The sequence below is a fragment of the Pan troglodytes genome, chromosome 2, assembly GCF_028858775.2.
Source record: "Pan troglodytes isolate AG18354 chromosome 2, NHGRI_mPanTro3-v2.0_pri, whole genome shotgun sequence".
In the NCBI taxonomy this organism is placed as follows: domain Eukaryota; kingdom Metazoa; phylum Chordata; class Mammalia; order Primates; family Hominidae; genus Pan; species Pan troglodytes.
The window spans coordinates 42,164,958-42,185,419 of NC_086015.1; the positions used below are offsets into that span (position 1 = coordinate 42,164,958).

Genomic DNA, 20,462 nt, shown 5'->3' on the forward strand with positions numbered 1-20,462 from the left:
ATATTTCATATGCATTACGTATTTCATGCATTACATATATTTCATATGCATTACGTATTTCATGCATTACATGTATTTGATATGCATTACGTATTTCATGCATTACATGTATTTCATATGCATTACGTATTTCATGTATTACATGTATTTCATGTATATTTCATGTATATCTCATGTACATATTTCATGTATATCTCATGTGCATATCTCATGTGCATATCTCATGTGCATATCTCATGTGCATATCTCATGTGCATATTTCACATACGTAACCTATTTCATAGACTGTGCATATCTCACATACGTAACCTATTTCATAGACTGTGCATATCTATCTCACATACGTAACCTATTTCATAGACTGTGCATATCTATCTCACATACGTAACCTATTTCATAGACTGTGCATATCTCACATACGTAACCTATTTCATAGACTGTGCATATCTCACATACGTAACCTATTTCATAGACTGTGCATATCTCACATACGTAACCTATTTCATAGACTGTGCATATCTCACATACGTAACCTATTTCATAGACTGTGCATATCTCACATACGTAACCTATTTCATAGACTGTGCATATCTCACATACGTAACCTATTTCATAGACTGTGCATATCTCACATACGTAACCTATTTCATAGACTGTGCATATCTCACATACGTAACCTATTTCATAGACTGTGCATATCTCACATACGTAACCTATTTCATAGACTGTGCATATCTCACATACGTAACCTATTTCATAGACTGTGCATATCTCACATACGTAACCTATTTCATAGACTGTGCATATCTCACATACGTAACCTATTTCATAGACTGTGCATATCTCACATACGTAACCTATTTCATAGACTGTGCATATCTCACATACGTAACCTATTTCATAGACTGTGCATATCTCACATACGTAACCTATTTCATAGACTGTGCATATCTCACATACGTAACCTATTTCATAGACTGTGCATATCTCACATACGTAACCTATTTCATAGACTGTGCATATCTCACATACGTAACCTATTTCATAGACTGTGCATATCTCACATACGTAACCTATTTCATAGACTGTGCATATCTCACATACGTAACCTATTTCATAGACTGTGCATATCTCACATACGTAACCTATTTCATAGACTGTGCATATCTCACATACGTAACCTATTTCATAGACTGTGCATATCTCACATACGTAACCTATTTCATAGACTGTGCATATCTCACATACGTAACCTATTTCATAGACTGTGCATATCTCACATACGTAACCTATTTCATAGACTGTGCATATCTCACATACGTAACCTATTTCATAGACTGTGCATATCTCACATACGTAACCTATTTCATAGACTGTGCATATCTCACATACGTAAACTATTTCATAGACTGTGCATATCTCACATACGTAATCTATTTCATAGACTGTGCATATCTCACATACGTAATCTATTTCATAGACTGTGCATATCTCACATACGTAATCTATTTCATAGACTGTGCATATCTCACATACGTAATCTATTTCATAGACTGTGCATATCTCACATACGTAATCTATTTCATAGACTGTGCATATCTCACATACGTAATCTATTTCATAGATTGTGCATATCTCACATACGTAATCTATTTCATAGATTGTGCATATTTCACATACGTAATCTATTTCATAGATTGTGCATATTTCATAGATTATGTATATTTCATAGATTATGTATATTTCATAGATTATGTCCATTTCATAGATTATGTATATTTCATATATTATGTATATTTCATATACATAATATATTTCATATACATAATATATTTCATATATTATAGATTTCATATATATTATATATTTCATATATTATAGATTTCATATATATTATATATTTCATATATTATAGATTTCATATATTATAGTTTTCATATATATTATAGATTTCATATATTATAGATTTCATATATATTATAGATTTCATATATATTATAGATTTCATGTTATATATTTCATATATATTATAGATTTCATGTTATATGTTTCATATATGTTATATATTTCATATTTCATATATATTTATATATAGTATATATATTTCATACATATTGTATATATTTCATATATAATACATATATAATTTCTTTTTTTCTTTTTTGAGATGGAGTCTCACTCTCTGTCGCTAAGGCTGGAGTGCAGTGGCATGATCTTCGCTCACTACAACCTCTGCCTCCTGGGTTCAAGCGATTCTCCTGCCTCAACCTCCTGGGTAGCTGGGATTACAGGCGCCAGCCACTACGCGTGGCTAATTTTTGTATTTTTAGTAGAGATGGGATTTTACCCTGTTGGCCAGGCTGGTCTCGAACTCCTGACCTCAGGTGATCCACCTGCCTGGGCCTCCTAAAATGCTGGGATTACAGGTTTGAGCCACCGTGCCAGGGAGAAAAAAACAAAACAAAATAAAACAAAACAAAACAAAAACAAAACTGAAGTATGTCCATGGGTCATACAACTCAACAACCCCAAGCCAAGAATTTCTGGTTTGTAGACCTTTCTATTGGTAGAAACCTTGAGGCTAATTCTTACCATCAGATTTAGCTCCTTTCTGATACATTTGATCCCCATCCCTCTCCTCCCTGCAAAAAGAAAAAGGCAGAACATATGGTAAAGAAAGTGTCAGTAGTAATGGCTGAAACCACTTACAGCAAGGCCTGTGCTATGCTTTCCGGAACTGCGGCACCTTTGCTGAGCCTGGACTATTCTATCCTCTAAATGTGCACCTGTTGAAATCATGTTAACTTTGCAAGATCTGGTACAAATGCTACCTTCTTCATGAAACGTTCTCCAATCCAACCAACTAGGTGGAAACCCGCTAGTAGCTTCTAGTTGACTGGTTTCATGGTCAGTTGGACCTCCCACAGCAGAGCTCAGCGCAGAGCTTCCAGTGCTTGGCGGTGTTTTAGAACCAAACTAAGGTCTACTTGCCCAGTGCAGTGACATTAGATTGCCACACGGAGGTTTTGCTGCAGTAGAAAGGCAGGGCGCCTAGCAAGAGGGGAGAATTAGTGTAGCTCAAGCTTAATATATATAAATATACATTATATATAATACATATTTCATAAACTTATGAAATATATACTGGGGACCTAAACTTCCCGGCGTGAGCCACCGCGCCCGGCCAAGCATTCTTAAAGATAGGGGTAATTTCAGAAAAGAAGAAGTTACAGGTAAAGTCATAAATCAATACACAGAGGTTATACATTGGTTTGACCTAAAAAGGGGGGACATCTCCAAGCAGGAGCCCACAGGTCATAGGTGGATTCAAAGATTTTCTGATTTGCGATTGATACAAGAGGTGAAGCTTTGTCTAAAAATTTTGGATCAGTAGAAAAGAATGTTAGCTACAGCTTGTGGGCATGACCTTCTTCAGGAAGAAGAAACTTAGAGAAAAAACAAACCACCAGTCAGAGTCCAGTCCTTAGCTCCCCATTCTCTGAGGTCTATGTGCCAGCAGATCCATTTGGTGGGGGTCTGGGTTTCTAAAAAACAACTCAGGGACATGTGTTGATGTTATCTTTAGTTTTTATAGGGAACCAAACATCCAGTTATTTTAGTTTCTTTGGCTATTGTTTAAAGTTATTATTGCCCTCTTGCTTATCAAGGGGTTCATTAACTTTTCAAGGCTAGCTAAGTGCCGGGAATTTCTCTTGAAGTAACTCAAGATTTTCCTTTATTTCCATGGTTGGGGGCCTGCAGGCCCTAAAAGGGGTCCCTGCTCCGTCTCAGCTGGGCCTAGGCGAAGGTCTCTTCCTTTTTCTGAGACGGTGTCTCCGTCTGTTGCCCAGACTGGAGTGCAGTGGCATGCTCTCGGGTCACTGCAACCTTCGCCTCCTGCTTCAGCCTCCCTAGTAGCTGGGATTACAGGCGCCAGCCACCACGCCCAGCGATTTTTCTGTATTTTAGTAGAGAGGGAGTTTCACCATGTTGGTCAGGATGGTCTCGAACTCCTGACCTCAGGTGGTCCGCCCACCTCCGCCTCCCAAAGTGTTGGGATTACAGGCGTGAGCCACCGCACCCGGCCTAAGGTCTCTTCCTTAATGACTGCAGTTGGACTGAAAGGTGTCCAACCTAGAACAGTTTCGCACCTAGCCCTATCCCTGTTGGATGCTCATTATTTTTTAAAATCCAATTTACCAAGCGTGTTCAGTCTTCAGCTCGCTAATTTCTCTAACGGCCCTACGTAGTCAAACTGAGAAAACTGTTCAGTGGGGGCGACAAAAGCCAACGCCCGTGAGACAACCCCCAAATCCGTGGGTCGATCTCACTTGTTTAATACCCCAAGCCCTGTCCGGGGGGAAGAAAGACAACCTCCCGAGTCCCTCAAGGCAGATGCTTATTTGAGCTTCAGATCTAAAGCTGCGAATGGACAGAACCCGCCCAGTGCAGGGTGGACCCGCGAGAGACAGCGCCGCGACAAGCGTTAGAGAGAACGTCCGCCTTGAAAAAAATGTCACCAGGCAAACTTCCAGTTTCACTCCGACCAGTGGCCCAAGGCCTTTTATCCTAGTTGGCAGTGGTCCACACCCAAAGGCTACCCCACCCAGCCGCTCCCTCAGGGTTTCTCCACACCCTGTAGAGCCTTTTGCACGTCTCGAGGGTGTGACGGTTACGCCGTGACGTCACTCCAGAGGAAGTGGTAAGACGAGCGCGGTAACGGAGCTCTTGAAGGGCTGCAGCCCTAACACGGAGAAGCGCGCTAAGAGCCTGGAGGCGGGACCAATTTATGACTGACGTCTACCCACACCCATTGCTTTTCTGATTCCTTCTCAAACAAACCAATGAATGCGACGACGGAGACAGCAGCGTGCCCCAGGCGCTAGAAGTGGCTCTGCCCCTTCTACTTTGCTGCCCTTTGGTCGCCATGCTTAGTGTGGCTACTGCCTCTGTGCTACTTGAGGCTCTCCTACGGCTTTTCGATGCCTTCGATGAACCTCTACCTAAGCACTTCTTCCCTTTCACCGCGAACTCCTACCTTCTCGGGTTTCTAGCTCGCTCACTTTACATCCAGCCACACTGGAGATGGCGACCGGAGGCGGGCCCGAGGTGGGGCGTGACCAGCGCAGTGACGTCAGCGCGCTGCGTGTCGGCAGGTGGAGGAAGAGGGGAAAGTTTGGCCCGTGCGTGGGGCTGGGGTGGAGGGCGGGACAGAGGGGCTGGGCCCAGGCAAAGCTTCTGTAGCTGCTGCTGCGGAGGCCGAGGACAGGACGTGGGCTGGGCCGCGCAGTGCCGGACTCGGAGGAGCAGGAGGCGAGGTCCGCCGGAGCTCTGAGCCCCCGCTGCTCTGCCGCGCGGTGACCCCGCGCCCCGGCGCCGTCCGACCCGTGGCTGTTCCGAGACGATTGGTGGGGGCGCGGCGGCGGCGGCGGCTGTTGGGGGTGGGGAGACGCGCGGCGAGGAGACCAGCGAGGTCAGCGAGTTTGAGGGAGGACCGCGAGCCGCTGTCGCCGTCATGTCCGAGGACTCGAGCGCCCTGCCCTGGTCCATCAACAGGGACGATTACGAGCTGCAGGAGGTGATCGGTGAGAGCAGGCTCTGCGGAGGGGGGAGGCGCGGCGCTGGGCGGCGGGGGACGCGGGAACGTGGGGAGCCGCGGGAGCTCGGGGAGCGCAGCCCTCATAGGAATTCGTGGGGCGCTTGTGGGGCTGGGAGCTTGTAGGACGCTTGTGTCGAGGAGCGCGTGTGAGACGGGAAGGGGGTTTTGAGGCGCGCGCCTGTGAGGTGGCGTGGGGTGGGGTGAGGCTTGAGGGGGCTCAGGAGAGATTTGTGTACAGGATTCTCAAATGTGTAGACAGGAGCGGCCCATGTGTCTTGTAGAGAAAGAAAGTGCAGGTGTGGGACAGGCCTTTCCGAGGCTGTGTGAGAAATGGGATCTTGAAGTGGGCACAGCCATCGATTTCTGGGATTGTGGGATAGATAGGGAGCTTTAAGTTTTTCCTCCATCCGTGCTGGGGCTAACTGGGGATCCTCCAGGTGAAGCTGCAGGAACCGCGCTGAGCAGCCGAGACCCAACTTATGGCTCCTTCCAACTGACTTTCCAGTCGGGGAGGTAGACATTAAATAAGAAGACAAAAAGAAGTAAGAAGGGCTGGGCGTGGTGGCTCACGCCTGTAATCCCAGCACCTTGGGAGGCCGAGGCGGGCGGATCACGAGGTCGGGAGTTCGAGACCAGCCTGGCCAATATGGTGAAACCCCGTCTCTACTAAAAATACAAAAATTAGTTGGGTGTGGTGGTGCGCGCCTGTAATCCCAGCTACTCGGGAGGCTGAGGCAGAAGAATCCTTGAACCCGGGAGGCGGAGCTTGCAGTGAGCGGAGATCGCGCCACTGCACTCCAGCCTGGGCGACAAAGCCTGACTCCGACTCAAAAAAAAAAAAAAAAAAAAAAAAAAATTTGAAGAGGCTTTGGCAAGTGCCATGAAGGAGATAAACAAGATGTTCTGATAGAGAATAACCTGGAGATCTACTTAGGGTGATTTCAAGGAAAATTCTTTTTCTGAGGCGATGACATTTCAGTTGAGCCCTGAAGCATGAGAAGTGAGGATTAAGAGCCTCGGGAAGATTTTTCCTTACAGAGGGATATAGAGATGCAGTGGCCTTGAGTAAGGGAAGAGCTTGATTTGTTTTAGGACCTGAAGGAAGGCTGGCAAGGATAGAGAGGGAAGGGAGGAGCCAGATCTTAGGGATCTTCTCAGCTTTGGTACAGATTTTGGAATTTTAAGGATCACTGGAGGCCCTCAAATAGTGCCTTGACGTGATCCGATAAATTGGGCTGGTGTGTGAAAAGATTTGAAGCGGGTCCAGGAATACCAGTTGGCAGAGACCAAAACTTGCACATAGATTGTAATTCTCACAGAAGCCTAGGGATTGGGAGGAGGCTGGGGACTGGGGATGAGGGGAGTATTTGTTGGACAACAATAATCCAGTGACCTTGGAAATCAAAAGGGGGTGGGTTTAGCTATACAGGCTCAATCCAACGGACATGAGCAGACACCTGTGTATTGGAGGAAGGCGAATTATCTACTTTGCCAGCATCCTGCCCTAAAATTAGTTTTATAACAAAGACCAACTGAAGACTTCCTAGCTGCCTTGGGGGTGTCAGTGTTTATTTCACTGTGGGTTTAAAAAGAACTTCGTGAAATAATTTTTGTTTTTACTTTACTTGCCTCTTGTTTTAAGACAATCTGGGCTTAAAGCAATATTGGTTCGTATAGGAAAAACAAAAACAAAACAAAACAACTCGGACTAAATAAAGACATCACATCTTTGCTTAAGCCACTTCATGGGCCTGTGTCCTTGCTACATATTGGGTCTTTGACATGTATTCGTTGGTTCTAAAGACAGCTAGTTCCCAGTCTGGACTGATTGCTTCTGGTTCCCCCAGTCAGAGTTTCATATTGAAGGAAAGGATTAAATGGAAGATTCCAAAATGATGTCAGAGAAGTAAAGAGGAGGTTCCCTATCATCATTTTAAAAGAAGAGTTTTTTTTTTTTTTTTTCTGGTAGTGTGTCCATCTTTCTAGGGTGAAGAGGATGGTTGTAGTCATTCTCAAAGCCTTTGCTGTTAAGGTGGCAGAGAGTTTCAGAGTTGCAAAGGCGCTAGAGATTTCGTGATTTGTTAATTTGGTGTCCTCAGACCCATAGGATGTCTGTGAGTGGGCAAAAGGGAGTCTCTCAGTCTTCTGGATAGGGTTAGTGTTCCTCACATTCACAAGGTGGTCCATGGTTTTTAAAAGGTTAGGAACTCCAATGTGATTTGACCATCTTTCATAGATTTAAAACAACTTTACTGAGGTATAATTTAATATAAAATTCACCCATTTTAAGTGTAACATTTAGTGGTTTTTAGTAAATTCCCTGTGTCGTACAACTATCACCATAATCCAGTTTTAGAATATTTCCATCATCCCCATGAGATCTCTTGTGCTTTCTTACGAGTTAATCCCTTTTTCCACCTCCAGCCTTAGACAACCACAAATCTACTTTTTGTCTCTATAGACTTGCCTTTTTTGGACATTTGTATAAATGGGATCATATAACATGTGGTCTTTCATGTTTGGTTTCTTCCACTTAGCATAAATATTTTTTCATTTAAAAAAACAATTTTGAGATATAATTTACGTACCATAAGATTTACCTGATTAAAATGTACAATTCAATAATCTTTTAGTAAATTTACATAATTGTTCAGTCATCACCACAATCCAATTTTAGAACATTTCCATCATTCCAGAAAGATGCCTCATGTCCATTTGCAGTTACTCCCTGTTCCCACCCCCAGCCCCAGGCAATCACAAATATACTTTCTGTCTCTATAGATTTGTCCTTTCTGGACATTTTATGTAAATGTAATCATATAATATGTGGTCCTTTGTGTTTGGCTTCTTTTACTTTCCATAATGCTTTTTGAGGTTCATCCATCTGCCATGTAGTACATGGTTCCTTTTTATTGGATACCAGTTAATGGGCATTGGATTGTTTCTGCTTTTTGGCTGTTTGGAACAAGGCTGCTTTGAGTATTCACATCAAGTCACCCCATGAATATGTTTCATTTTTCTTGGATGTATACCCAGGAGTGGAATTGCTGGGTTATATCACAAATTCAACTGTTTAAGAAACTGCCAAACTGATTTTCAAAGTAACTGTACCATTTTATGTTCCTACTAGTAATTATAAGAGTTCTTGTTTCTCTACATTTGTTGTCTTTTTGCGTGTAACCATCCTAGTGACTATGAAGTGGTATCTCATTGTGGTTTTGATTTGCATTGCCCTAATGACTAATGATGATGAACATCCTTTCATGTCCTTATTTATTAGACTTTCATGGATCTTCTTTGGTGAAATATCTATTCAAATCTTTTGTCCACTTGGACTGCCCATTGGGTTGTTTTTTTTTTGAGATGGAGTCTTGCTCTGTTGCCCAGGCTGGGGTGCAGTGGTGCCATCTCGGCTCACTGCAACCTCTGCCTCTTGAGTTCAAGCAACTCTCCTGCCTCAGCCTCCTGAGTAGCTGGGGTTATAGGTGCCTGCCACCATGCCCAGCTAATTTTTGTGTTTTTAGTAATGATGGGGTTTCACCATGTTGGGCAGGCTGGTCTCAAACTCCTGACCTCAGGTGATCCGTCTGCCTTGGCCTCCCAAAGTGCTGGGATTACAGGGGTGAGCCACTGCGCCTGGCTGTTTGTTTTTTTTTTTTTGTTTTTTTTTTTTGAGTTATAGAAGTGTGTGTATGTGTGTTTGTATGTGTATTCATTCTAGGTATGTGTCGTTCATCTGATATATGATTTAATTTAAATATTTTCCTGTCTGTAGTTTTTTTCTTCTTCTCATTTTCTTTCTTTTTTTTTGAGACAGAGTCTTACTCTGTCACCTAGGGTGGAGTGCAGTGTCATGATCAGGGCTCACTCCACCTCCTGGGCTCAAGTGATCCTCCCACCCCTGCCTCCCAGGTAGCTGGGACTACAGGTACGTGCCACCACGTTTGGCTAATTTTTGTGTTTTTTGTAGAAACTGGGTTTCGCCACATTTCCCAGGATGGTCTCAAATTCCTGATCGCTCAAGTGATCCGCCTGCCTCAGCCTTCTAAAGTGCTAGGATTACAGGCGTGAGCCACTGCGCTTAGCCTTCTTTAATTTTATTATTATTATTATTTTTGAGTTGGAGTCTTACTCTGTCGCCCAGTGGAGTGCAGTGGCATGATCTTGGCTCACTGCAACCTCCGCTTCCTGGGTTCAAGCAATTCTCCTGTCTCAGCCTCCCGAGTAGGTGGGATTACACGTGCGTGCCACCACACCAGGCTAAGTTTTTGTATTTTTAGTAGAGACTGGGTTTCACCATGTTGGCCAGGCTGGTCTCGAACTCCTGACCTCAGATGATCTGCCTGCCTCGGCCTCCCAAAGTGTTGGGGTTACCGGTGTGAGCCCCCGCGCCTGGCCTCTTTCATTTTCTTAATGGAGTCTTTTAAAGTACAAAAGTTTTGAATTTTGATGTTTATCATTTTTTTCTTTTATTGATTTTGTGTTTGGTGTTGTATCTAAGAAATCTTTACTAACCCAACATTGTGAAGATTTTTTTTTCCTGTTTTTTTTTAAGTGTTAGTTTTAGCTCTTGCATTTAAGCCTCTGATACATACTGAGTTAATTTTTGTGTATGATGTGAAGTAAGGTGAACCACCTTGTTTTACAGTTGAAGACACAGAGACAGAAAGGTAAAATGACTGCCTAAAGCCATGTAGCTAATTAGAGGCAGAGCCAATACTGGCATCTGTGTCTCCTGTAGCCTAATTCGGGATCCTTGTTCCTGTATCTACATTGATTCGTTCTTGGATATAAACTGGAAGATGGGGGTCATTGTCTCACAGATTAAGGGAATTATCTCCACTGCTTTTTTCTGAGAAGGATCTCACTCTGTCACCCAGGCTGGAATGTAATCACAGCTCACTGTCTCACTGTATGAACTCCTGGCTCGAGTGATCCTCTTGCCTCGGCCTCCCCAGTAGCTGGACTACAGGCACGTGTCACCATGCCCGCCTCATTGTTTTATTTTTTTGTAGAGACAGGGTCTCATATGTTGTCCAGGCTGGTCTCTACTTCTGGGCTCAAGTGATCCTCCCACCTTAGCCTCCTAAAGTGTTGGGATTTACAGGTGTGAAAGCACTGTGCCTGGCCAAGGGAAGTATCTATCCTTAGAGTGAAAAAAATCTGATGGATGTTCCACACCTGTCACACAGCAGTCCTTCCAGTCTGCTCCTGACAGCCTCTCTCCATTTTCCCAACAGGGAGAAAAAAAATTTTTTTCTTTGAGCTACAGCCTAGTATAAGTAGCAAGTTTCAGTAAAGCATTGTATTCTTATTCTAACTTTGCTTCCATACCAAAATGTTTGTTACATAGTATTTTATAATAAGCTATAGTCTTCAAAATGAATCTTTATGATTTCAGATTACACTCAACTTTTTCAGGAAACACATGATTAAAATCTAGAAAAAAGGGTTTGGGATCATTTAAATTTTGTTTTCAAAGGATTGTATTCTAGAGAAATCAGTGTAATGGTGTCATCTCCATCAAAACACGTACATTTATTTGAACTGTAACATGTTTATTTGAACTGTAATTTTTTTCACATTTGCTTCTCAGCAGTATACTATTTATGGGATTGTTTCTCACATTCTGTTTTGTTCTTCATCTTTCTCGTTAAATCCTACAGAGAACAGAATCTCCTCTTAGGAACATATTAAAAGCCTATAGATTGAAAATTCAAAGGACTTTTTTTTTTTTTAAAGAATTGTATCACCTTAAGCATGCTTTGGCAAGATTTGAAGTTCTTTAAGTATGATTATGTGTAAAAGATGTTAGTATCATTCTCACAATTAATCATTGATCTTTCAGTATTTTTGAGCCCTTAGTCTTAGATTAGAATTTCTGAGCATGTGTTATACTGTATTTGGCATGTGTTGAAGCAGCTGTAAAAATTTGGGCTTTGGGGTTAGACTGACCCAGATTCAAATCCTGACATTGCCTCTTACTAGTTATGTGATCTTAGACAAATTATATGATTAGTTTCCATGTCAGCTTTTTGTCTGTATAGTGGGGAGAATAGTACCTATGTCACTGGGGCCGTTATATAGATTGAGTGTAATTATTTGTGGGAAGTGTTTAGCTTGTATAAAATGATAGTTGTTATTATCTCTGACTTTTTTTTACCCTTCCCCTTGTCCTCATATTTCCCAATTTTTGGTATTGCCATGAAATATGAAATACTATGTGATGTGAAAGCTTGTGACACTTAAAATATTTTGAATCTGTTTTTAATGCTTATTGGAACATTATTGCATTTATTTTATTTTCGCATCTTTTTTTTTCTTAGTCCAGGCCTTATTCAGGTTTAGATGGATTTAGGGATTTATGTTGGACATCGTAGTATAACTGTAAGGACCGTCACCATGATATTGCTAATAATACAATATGATGGCAGAGAGGGCTGTGCCAGTTAGGTTTTATTGCCCTGCATCTTGAAAAGTCTCAATAAGTATTTACTATTTACCTCAGACTAGAAAATTGAAAACTTAATACTAGGTTTAAGGTGTGATTCACCTAGCTTTGACACTTTGAAGGCAGTGCAATATATTTCTATTCTTGACTTTCCCTTCTTTTTATTTTCATTGATTGTTTACTAGCCACACATTTTGAGTTTAAAGTTGTGGTTTTCAAATACAGATTCCAGGGCCTTACCTTTAGCGCCTCCATAAATGTGAAGGACTTCGTGCTTTCAATAGAGTGGTGCTTAATAGTGTATTTTTCCATTGATTGGGAGACTCAGCTAAGGTGACATTTTCTATGAGGCCAGCATTGGGCCAACAACCTCATAGTGTTGTATCAAATAGGGCTTACATTTCTCTGCATGTGGGGAAAATGGAAATAATAGTGGCTTAATAAAATCCTTTTTCCCCCTTATATAACAAGAAGACTGGAGGTGGCAGCCTAGGTGCTGTCAGGCACCCAGGCTCCTAGTTTTTTCATGCGACCACACTTAGCAGGTGACTCTCCTTCTCATAGTTGGAAGATGGTTGTTCCACCTCTAGACTCATGCTTGTGTTCTAGTCCAGAAGAATATGGCAAAAGGACAAAGACACATGACAGCTGAGTTGGTTCTCTTTTAAAAGGCTTTCTTTCCTAGATGCCTTACTCAGTGACTTCCACTTCTATTTTACTGGCCAGAACTGCATAATTTGGTCATTTGCAAGGGAGACTGCGAAATGAAGCTTTAGCTGGACACATTATTACTTCAAACAAAATAGGTCAGGATTCTCTTACTAAAGAAGGGGAAATTGTATGTTTGCTAAGCAACTAAGAATATTGGCCTCATTTTTTTTTTTAATGAAAATAGTCAAATAGGGTATTGCAAGTAAATAATTTAACCTGATGCATAGTAATCAGTTAATAAATGTTAGCTTTAATCTGAAGAGGTAGTTGCCTACCGATTAAGAGCATAGTGTTGAAACTCAGGTAGTTCTTATTTCTAGGCCCTACTCTGCCTAACTAACTGTATGACCTAAGTTTTACCTTAATTACATTGCTTTACTTACATTGTCTTGTAAGACCATGAATACCTATCGCATGGGATTATTGTAATGATTAGATGAAAAGAAGAAATGTAAGTAAAGAAAATGCTCAGCATAGACTTGGCACACAGAATGGATGCTCAGTGAATGTTAATGTACATGATGGTAACGATGAAATAACACCCATGAAGACTGGGCTATTTCTGTGTGTGTTCTGCCCCAAACAAGATTTTTTTTCCTTGAAAATATACCCCACTATGTGATTAATTCATTCAGCAAATATTTATTGAACTCCTGTTATGTGCCAGGCACTGTTCTGGATGCTGGAGATAAAACAATGAAGCAAACACAAAAAATGCCTGCTTTCACAGAGTTTATAATCTAGAAATTCTAAAGAAGAAAAAGCAGGGAAAGGGGTTAGGGACTGCTAGGGGTGGAGGTGGGGTTTCAGTTTTAGGTCAGGGAAAACCTCACTGAGAAGGTGACAGTTGAGGAAAGACCCGAAGAAGGTGAAGAAGTGAATGATGTGGTTATCTGCAGGAAGTTTGTTCCAAGCAGAGGACAACAAGAACAAAGGTTCTGAAGCAGAAGCAGGCTAATGTGATTAAGGAATGCTAAGGAGGTTTGAGGGCAGCTAGAGCAGAGTAAATCAGAAGGTGAAGAGACAGATAGGTGAAGAGGTTAGAAAGGTAAGGTGGTATGGATGCTTGGTCCTGATTGTCAGGTTGTAAGTCGTTGTAGGAACTTGGCTTTTGCTTTGAGTAAGACTGAAAATCATTGCAGGGTTTTGAACAGAGATTTAACATGACCTGACTTACGTTTTAAAACTCAGGCTGCAGGCTGGGCGAGGTGCCTCACCTGTAATCCCAGCACTTTGGGAGGCGGAGGCGGGTGGATCACATGAGGCCAGGAGTTTGAGACCAGCCTGGCCAACACGGTGAAACCCCATCTCTACTAAAAATACAAAAATTAGCTGGGTTTGGTGGTGCATGTCTGTAATCCCAGCTACTCGGGAGGTTGAGGCATGAGAATCGCTTGAACCCGAGTGACAGAGGCTTGAACCCGAGTGACAGAGGCTTGAACCCGAGTGACAGAGGTTGCAGTGAGCCGAGATGGCGCCACTGCACTCCAGCCTGGGTGACAGAATGAGACACTGTCTCAAAAACAAACAAACAAACACCTCAGGCTGCAATATGAAGAATAGTTTTATAAGGGCACAAGGGTGGAAGGAGGTTATCCAGGGGAGAGAAGTAGTAGTGGAGATGGTGAGAAGTGGTCAGATTCTGGATATAGCATATTTTTTGAAGTTAGGAGGATTTGCTGTTGGATTAGATGTGAGAGAAAGGGAAGATAAGATGATTCCAAGATTTTTGGCTAGAGCATCTGGAAGAATGGAGTTGCCATCCACTCAGATGGGAGATCACCAGAGTGAACAGGAGAGCGAGTGATGATTCATTGCAAAACCATCAGGCTGCTTGAATAATTACTTGAAGCATATGGCAGTGTCTTTATTTTCATCTTTGTATGGAGAGAATAGCATGATTTTTATGATGATGACTATTCTTACAGATGTTTTGCCAGTTAATTTTCAACATGACTCTGACGAGACCTTATTTAGAAAAGGGGTTAACAAAATTGTAAATTCTTATGTTTTGTGTGGTTCAGGTGACAATACTTTAGTCATCTTTCAAAACAGCCTGGGCTAGTGCTTTTCTTTAGTGAATGCAAAACCTTACTAAAATATACTTTAAAATCTTTAGACTATAAGCCTATTATAGTGATGGCTGGGCACAATTTAGGAGAAAATGTGTTCATTTGATTTGATTCATTTAATTCATTTTTTCCTGACAGGAATATCTACTTTTACATTATCTCTCTCTTTTTAAAAAAATTTATTTTTGAGGTGGGGTCTTGCTCTGTTGCCCAGGCTGGAGTGCAGCAGTATGATCATGGCTCACCTCTGCCTCCCAGGTTCAAGCCATCCTCCCACCTTAGCCTCCCAAGTAGCTGGGACTACAGGCGTGTGCCACCACAGCCGGCTAATTTTTGTATTTTTTTGTAGAGACGGGGTTTTACCGTGTTGGCCAGGCTGGTCTCAAACTTGTCAGCTCAAGTGATCTGCCTGCCTTGGCCTCCCAAAGCGCTGAGACTACAGGTGGGAGCCACAATGCCCGGCCCTACGTTCTCTCTCTTAAATTTCTAAGTTTAGTAAAGCGGAGAGAAACTGAAATTTTTTCTTAGTCCTGCTCATGCTTGGGCAGATCCTTCTCTGTCTCAAGAAGTAGAGTTACCCAGTTTGAAAGATTTAAGGAGAAGTTTCATCCATATTTTCTGCACATTAATTTATTCTGCTGTGTGACGTAGGCTAACGTTGGTTGCAGTTAAAGAACTAACTAGGAGAGGACAGAAGAAGAGTGGAAGAAGTGAGGATGTAGGATGGGGCATTGAGGAGGCGTGCCAATGTGAAGTAGTGAAAGGCTGAATTAGGATGTTTTATTGCAAATTGTTTTAAATTTTCCATGGTGTTGGTATTCAGATTAGGCCAATGCTTAGTCGAAGGCATTAGGGAAGTAGCTATCACACTTTGACTAAACCATTCCTTTTGTTCTTTAAAAAAATTTTTTTTTCTAAAACATCCTATTATAGCAGACTAAACCATTCCTAACAGATACTTTTACCCGTATGTATGAATATTTATACTGAAGTAACAGTTTTACAAATAACTTTTGTTTTTGTTATGTGCAGTGTATACTGATATTTTCTATTTGATCCTATTTACATCAAGAAGAATGATGGTAAACCCAGTAAATGGTTAAACAACTGTATTAAGGAACCCTGCTTTGAAGAAGAGATGAAATATTTTTTATTTGTATCTCTAATCCTTCTATATTATTAGATTATTGCAAAATATTGGTGAATAGTTAAAATAATTATGATAAAACTTTTAGATATTCTTCCATATTGTATTTACATTATTAATTGCTATTTTCTGTGAAGTAAATTTTTTTCTAATGGGAAAACGTCATTGATTATTCTGAATTACTGTTGAAAGTAGTGAGTTTTTACCGCATTACCATAATCTTCTATGTTAGAACCTTAAAATATTTTTCAATTGCTGAAGATTATTTTGACATTTGTTTTGGGAAGATAATATGAAGATGGATGAAAGTGACTGTTAGCATAGAAGAACTGGAGCCTGCAAATCCCTTTTTATCAATGGGTGTGGGAAACATTAGCATCTTGTCATTTGACCATTTGTTAAATCACACCAGAGCATAATATCTCGCTCATGAGAAGATTTGTTCATTAAGTGAATGAATCTTTGAGTGAAAGAAAGATACTTTAGTATCTAAACAATTATGATTGATAATACATATGTTTGGTGTTTTGTTATTAGTGAAATTGATTCTGTGTTTACTGATGACTAGAAAATAATAACTAAAGTTAAAATCAAACATTTCTTTATCTACATTTTTAACCCCAGCATGGTTTTGGTTTACATAGGACATGCTATTAATATATTTCAGGTTTTATGTATATAAGATAAATCAATCAGTGTTAGATTATCCAGGGGTAGAATAGCTGCTTTGAGAATTAATACTGGTTAAAAAGAACACCACTGGATAGTACATTTGTAAAAATATTGTAAAGAATCAGTGAACACATCTGCATATTAGAAGATGTCTGTTATCTGGGACCAAAGGTACCTTGCAGAGGCCATGTTATGTCTCCTGTGACTTGAGAAATGCATTTCTTGTAGATTTGTGACCAGCATGATTAGCTTCCTTCTCCTATTCCGTGGTGTTTCCAAGAGTCAGCCAGTGGCCTCTCACTGAAGGCAAGAGAAAGCAGTTAAACTTTCTTCAGGGCTTCTATGCAGAAATAATTAAGAGAGGATGGGATATGAGAGGGAGGGAACTTAATGGCAAGCACTACCATTCTGCCTCTCTGTCTTACACACATAACAAAGGGAGCTCAGCCAAGAAGCAGATCAACTGCAAACTATTTCAATAGTAGCCTGTTGAATGATTTTTATCAAGTAATAAGTTAATGTTCCTAAACTGTTGTCAAAATTGTTTATGTACACTAGGGGATGATGTTATTGAATGCTAAATATGTTCTTTTCTTTTCTTTTTGATTTCCTTCCTTTCGTTCTCTTTCTTTTTTGTTTTTTTAGGCAAGGTCTCACTCTGTCACCCAGGCTGGAGTGCAGTGGTGTGAACATGGCTCACTGCAGCATTGACCTCCTGGGCCCAAGCAATCTTCCCATCTCAGCCTCCCCAGTAGCTGGGACTACAGGTGTGCACCACCATGCCTGGCTAATTTTTTTATTTTTCATTTTAGAGACGGGGTCTTGCCATGTTGCCCAGGCTGGTCTTGAACTCCTGGCCCCAAATGATCCTCCTGCCTCACCTTCCCAAAGTGCTGAGATTACACATGTGAGCCACAACCCCCAGAAGTGTGTTCTTAAATATTGGATTTTATTTTAAATTTTGCATTATGTGAGTTTTGTGCCATTACTTGTTTGTTTGGTTTTTGAGACAGAGCCTTGTTCTGTTGCCCAGGCTGGAGGGCAGTGGTGCAATCTCAGCTCACTGCAACCTCTGCCTCCCAGCTTCAAGCAATTCTTGTGTCTCGGCCTCCTGAGTAACGGGGATTACAGATGTGTGCGACGACACCCTGCTAATTTTTGTATTGTTTTAATAGAGACAGGGATTCGCCATGTTGGCCAGGCTGGTCTCGAACTCCTTGGCTCAAGTGACCTGCCCACCTCGGCCTCCCAAAGTGCTGGGATTACAGGTGTGAGCCACTGTGCCCAGCCCCGTGCAGAGTTTTTACTTAGTTTGTCAGAACTGTGATTTGGATTTATTCATGTTGGTGTTGTATGTATGGTTGTATTTATCCATGTTGGTGTTGCCTATGGTTGTGTTTATTGAGAGATTTTCAAATGGATTTAAATGTAACAAACAAATTCTGTCAAATTATATAGTTATATGTGTAAATCATATATGTATATTTTTTATTTTGGAGACAGAGTCTTGCTCTGTCACCCAGGCGGAGTGTGGTGGGGTGGTCTCGGCTCACTACAACCTCTGCCTCCTGGGTTCAGGCGATTCTCCTGCCTCAGCCTCCCAAGTAGCTGGGACTGCAGGCCTGCATCACCATATCCAGCTATATATATAAATATATATTTATATATATATTTATATATATATTTATATATATATTTATATTTATATATATTTATATATATATTTATATACATATATGTTTTTTTTTTTTTTGTATTTTTTGTAGAGATGAGGTTTCGCCATGTGGCCCAGGCTGGTCTCAAACTCCTGAGCTCAAGTGATCTGCCTGCCATGACCTCCCGAAGTGCTAGGTCTATAGGCATGAGCCACCATACCCGGCCTCATGTTAAATTTTTAATGTTTGCAGCACATTAGTATTAGAAATGTGTTGGCATACTTGAAAGGATTTTTAAATAACAGCTTTATTTTATTTTCTTTTACTTTTGAGATGGGGTCTCTCTCTGTCATTCAGGCTGGAGTGCAGTGGTGTGATCATGGCCCACTGCAGCCTCAAACTCCCAGGCCCAAGTGATCCTCCCCGCCTCAGGCTCCATACTAGGTGGGACTACAGACGTGCACCACCACACCTGGCTTTTTTTTTTTTTTTTTTTTGAGACAGGGTCCTGCTTTGTCATCCAGGCTGGAGTGCAGTGGCATGACCACAGCTCACTGCAGCCTCAACCTCCCAGGCTCAAGCGATCCTCCTACCTCACGCTCCCTAGTAGCTGGGACTACACATGTGTGCCATAACGCCTGGCTAAATTTTGTATTTTTGTAGGGACAGAGTCCCACTATATTGCCCAGGCTGATCTCGAACTCTTGGGCTCAAGCGATCCATCCACCTTGGCCTCCCGAAGTGCTGGGATTACAGACATGAGCTCCCGCCCTGGCCTGGCTAATTTTTTTATTTTTCATAGACAGGGTCTTGCCATGTTGCCCATGCGGGTCTCGAATTCCTGGACTCAAGCAGTCCTCCCGCCTTGGCCTCCCAAAGTGTTAGGACTATAGGCGTGAGTCATTATTTCTGGCCTATAACAGCTTTATTGAGATATAATTCACACACCATAAAATTTATCCTTTTAAAGTGTACAATTCAGCATACTTACAGAGTTGTACAACCATCACCATTAATTCCAGAATGTTTTCATAACTCCAAAAGAAACAATGTACAATTTTCCCTCAGTATATGTGGGGGACTGGTTCCAGGACTCCCAAATTCATGCATACTCAATTATACCCAAATTCATGCACACTCAAGTCCTGCAGTTAGTCCTGCAGGACCCTCATTGTGTGAAAAGTCAGCCCTCCATATATGTGAGTTTCTCATCCTGTGAATACTGTATTTTCCATCTGCATTTGATTGGAAATAATCTTTTTTTTTTCCCCCAAAATAGAGTCTTGCTGTGTTGCCCAGGCTGGAGGAAAGTGGCGCAATCTCAGCTCACTGTAACCTCCACCTTCCGGGTTCAAGTGATTCTCCTGCTTCACCCTCCCAAGTAGCAGGGACTACAGGCGTGTGCCACCATGCCCGGCTAATTTTTGTATTTTTAGTAGAGACAGGGTTTCACTATGTTGGCCAGATGGTGTTGATCTCCTGACCCCCTGTGATCTGCCCACCTTGGCTTCCCAAAGTGTTGGGATTACAGGCGTGAGCCACTGCGCCCAGCCTGATTTTTGTATTTTTAGTAGAGGCAGGGTTTCTCCATGTTGGCCAGCCTGGTCTCGAACTCTGGTTTCAAGTGATCCGCCAGCCTCAGCCGCCTAAAGTGCTGGGATTACAGGCGTGAAACACTGTTCCTGGCGGAAAAAATCTTTATCTAAGTGGACTCATGCAGTTCAAGTTCACATTGTTCATGGGTCAACTGTACTCATTAGCTGTACTCCCCATTTCTCCCTCTTCAGACCTTGGTAACCACTAATCTACTTTCTGCTTCAATGGATTTTTATAATCTTGGTATTTCATATAATTGGAATCATACTATATATAGACTTTTGTGCCTGGCATCCCTTAGTATGTTTTCATAATGCAAACAGTGTTTTTAGGCATGTGTCAGTATTTGCTCCCTGGCTCATGTCTGTATAGCTCCAACTTTTTTTTTTTTTTTTTTTTTTTTGAGACCGAGTATCACTGTGTCTCCCAGGCTGGAGTGCAGTGGCATGTTCTTGGCTCACTGCAACCTCTTCCTCCCAGGCTCAAATGATCTCCCACCTCAGCCTCCCAAGTAGCTAGGACTATAAGTGCACACCACCACGCCCAGCTAATTTTTGTA

At 41.7% G+C, this 20,462-nt stretch overlaps 2 protein-coding genes across 6 annotated transcripts in view; one reads left to right on the plus strand and one right to left on the minus strand.

The window, feature by feature from the left end:
- LOC101058262 (uncharacterized) overlaps positions 1 to 5,130 on the minus strand; it is a 28,170-nt gene extending 23,040 nt beyond the window's left edge. Inside the window, 1 exon segment of the mRNA NM_001280446.1 lies at positions 5,039 to 5,130. The gene's annotated coding sequence lies outside the window, so the exon portion shown is untranslated.
- A 3-nt stretch (positions 5,131 to 5,133) lies between these two features.
- The window catches only part of OXSR1 (oxidative stress responsive kinase 1), an 89,944-nt gene continuing 74,615 nt past the window's right edge, over positions 5,134 to 20,462 (plus strand). For 2 of the 5 annotated variants that reach the window (XM_063805584.1, XM_526174.8), the window contains exon 1: positions 5,134 to 5,585. Coding sequence is in view for 3 of the 5 variants with exons in the window: in XM_526174.8 (XP_526174.2) it covers positions 5,516 to 5,585 (70 nt within the window). In the remaining 2 variants the exon portion in view is untranslated. Of the gene's footprint in view, positions 5,586 to 17,297; positions 17,420 to 20,462 lie in introns of those variants that run through there. The other 3 variants (XM_063805581.1, XM_063805582.1, XM_054681694.2) reach the window with 2 other exon arrangements.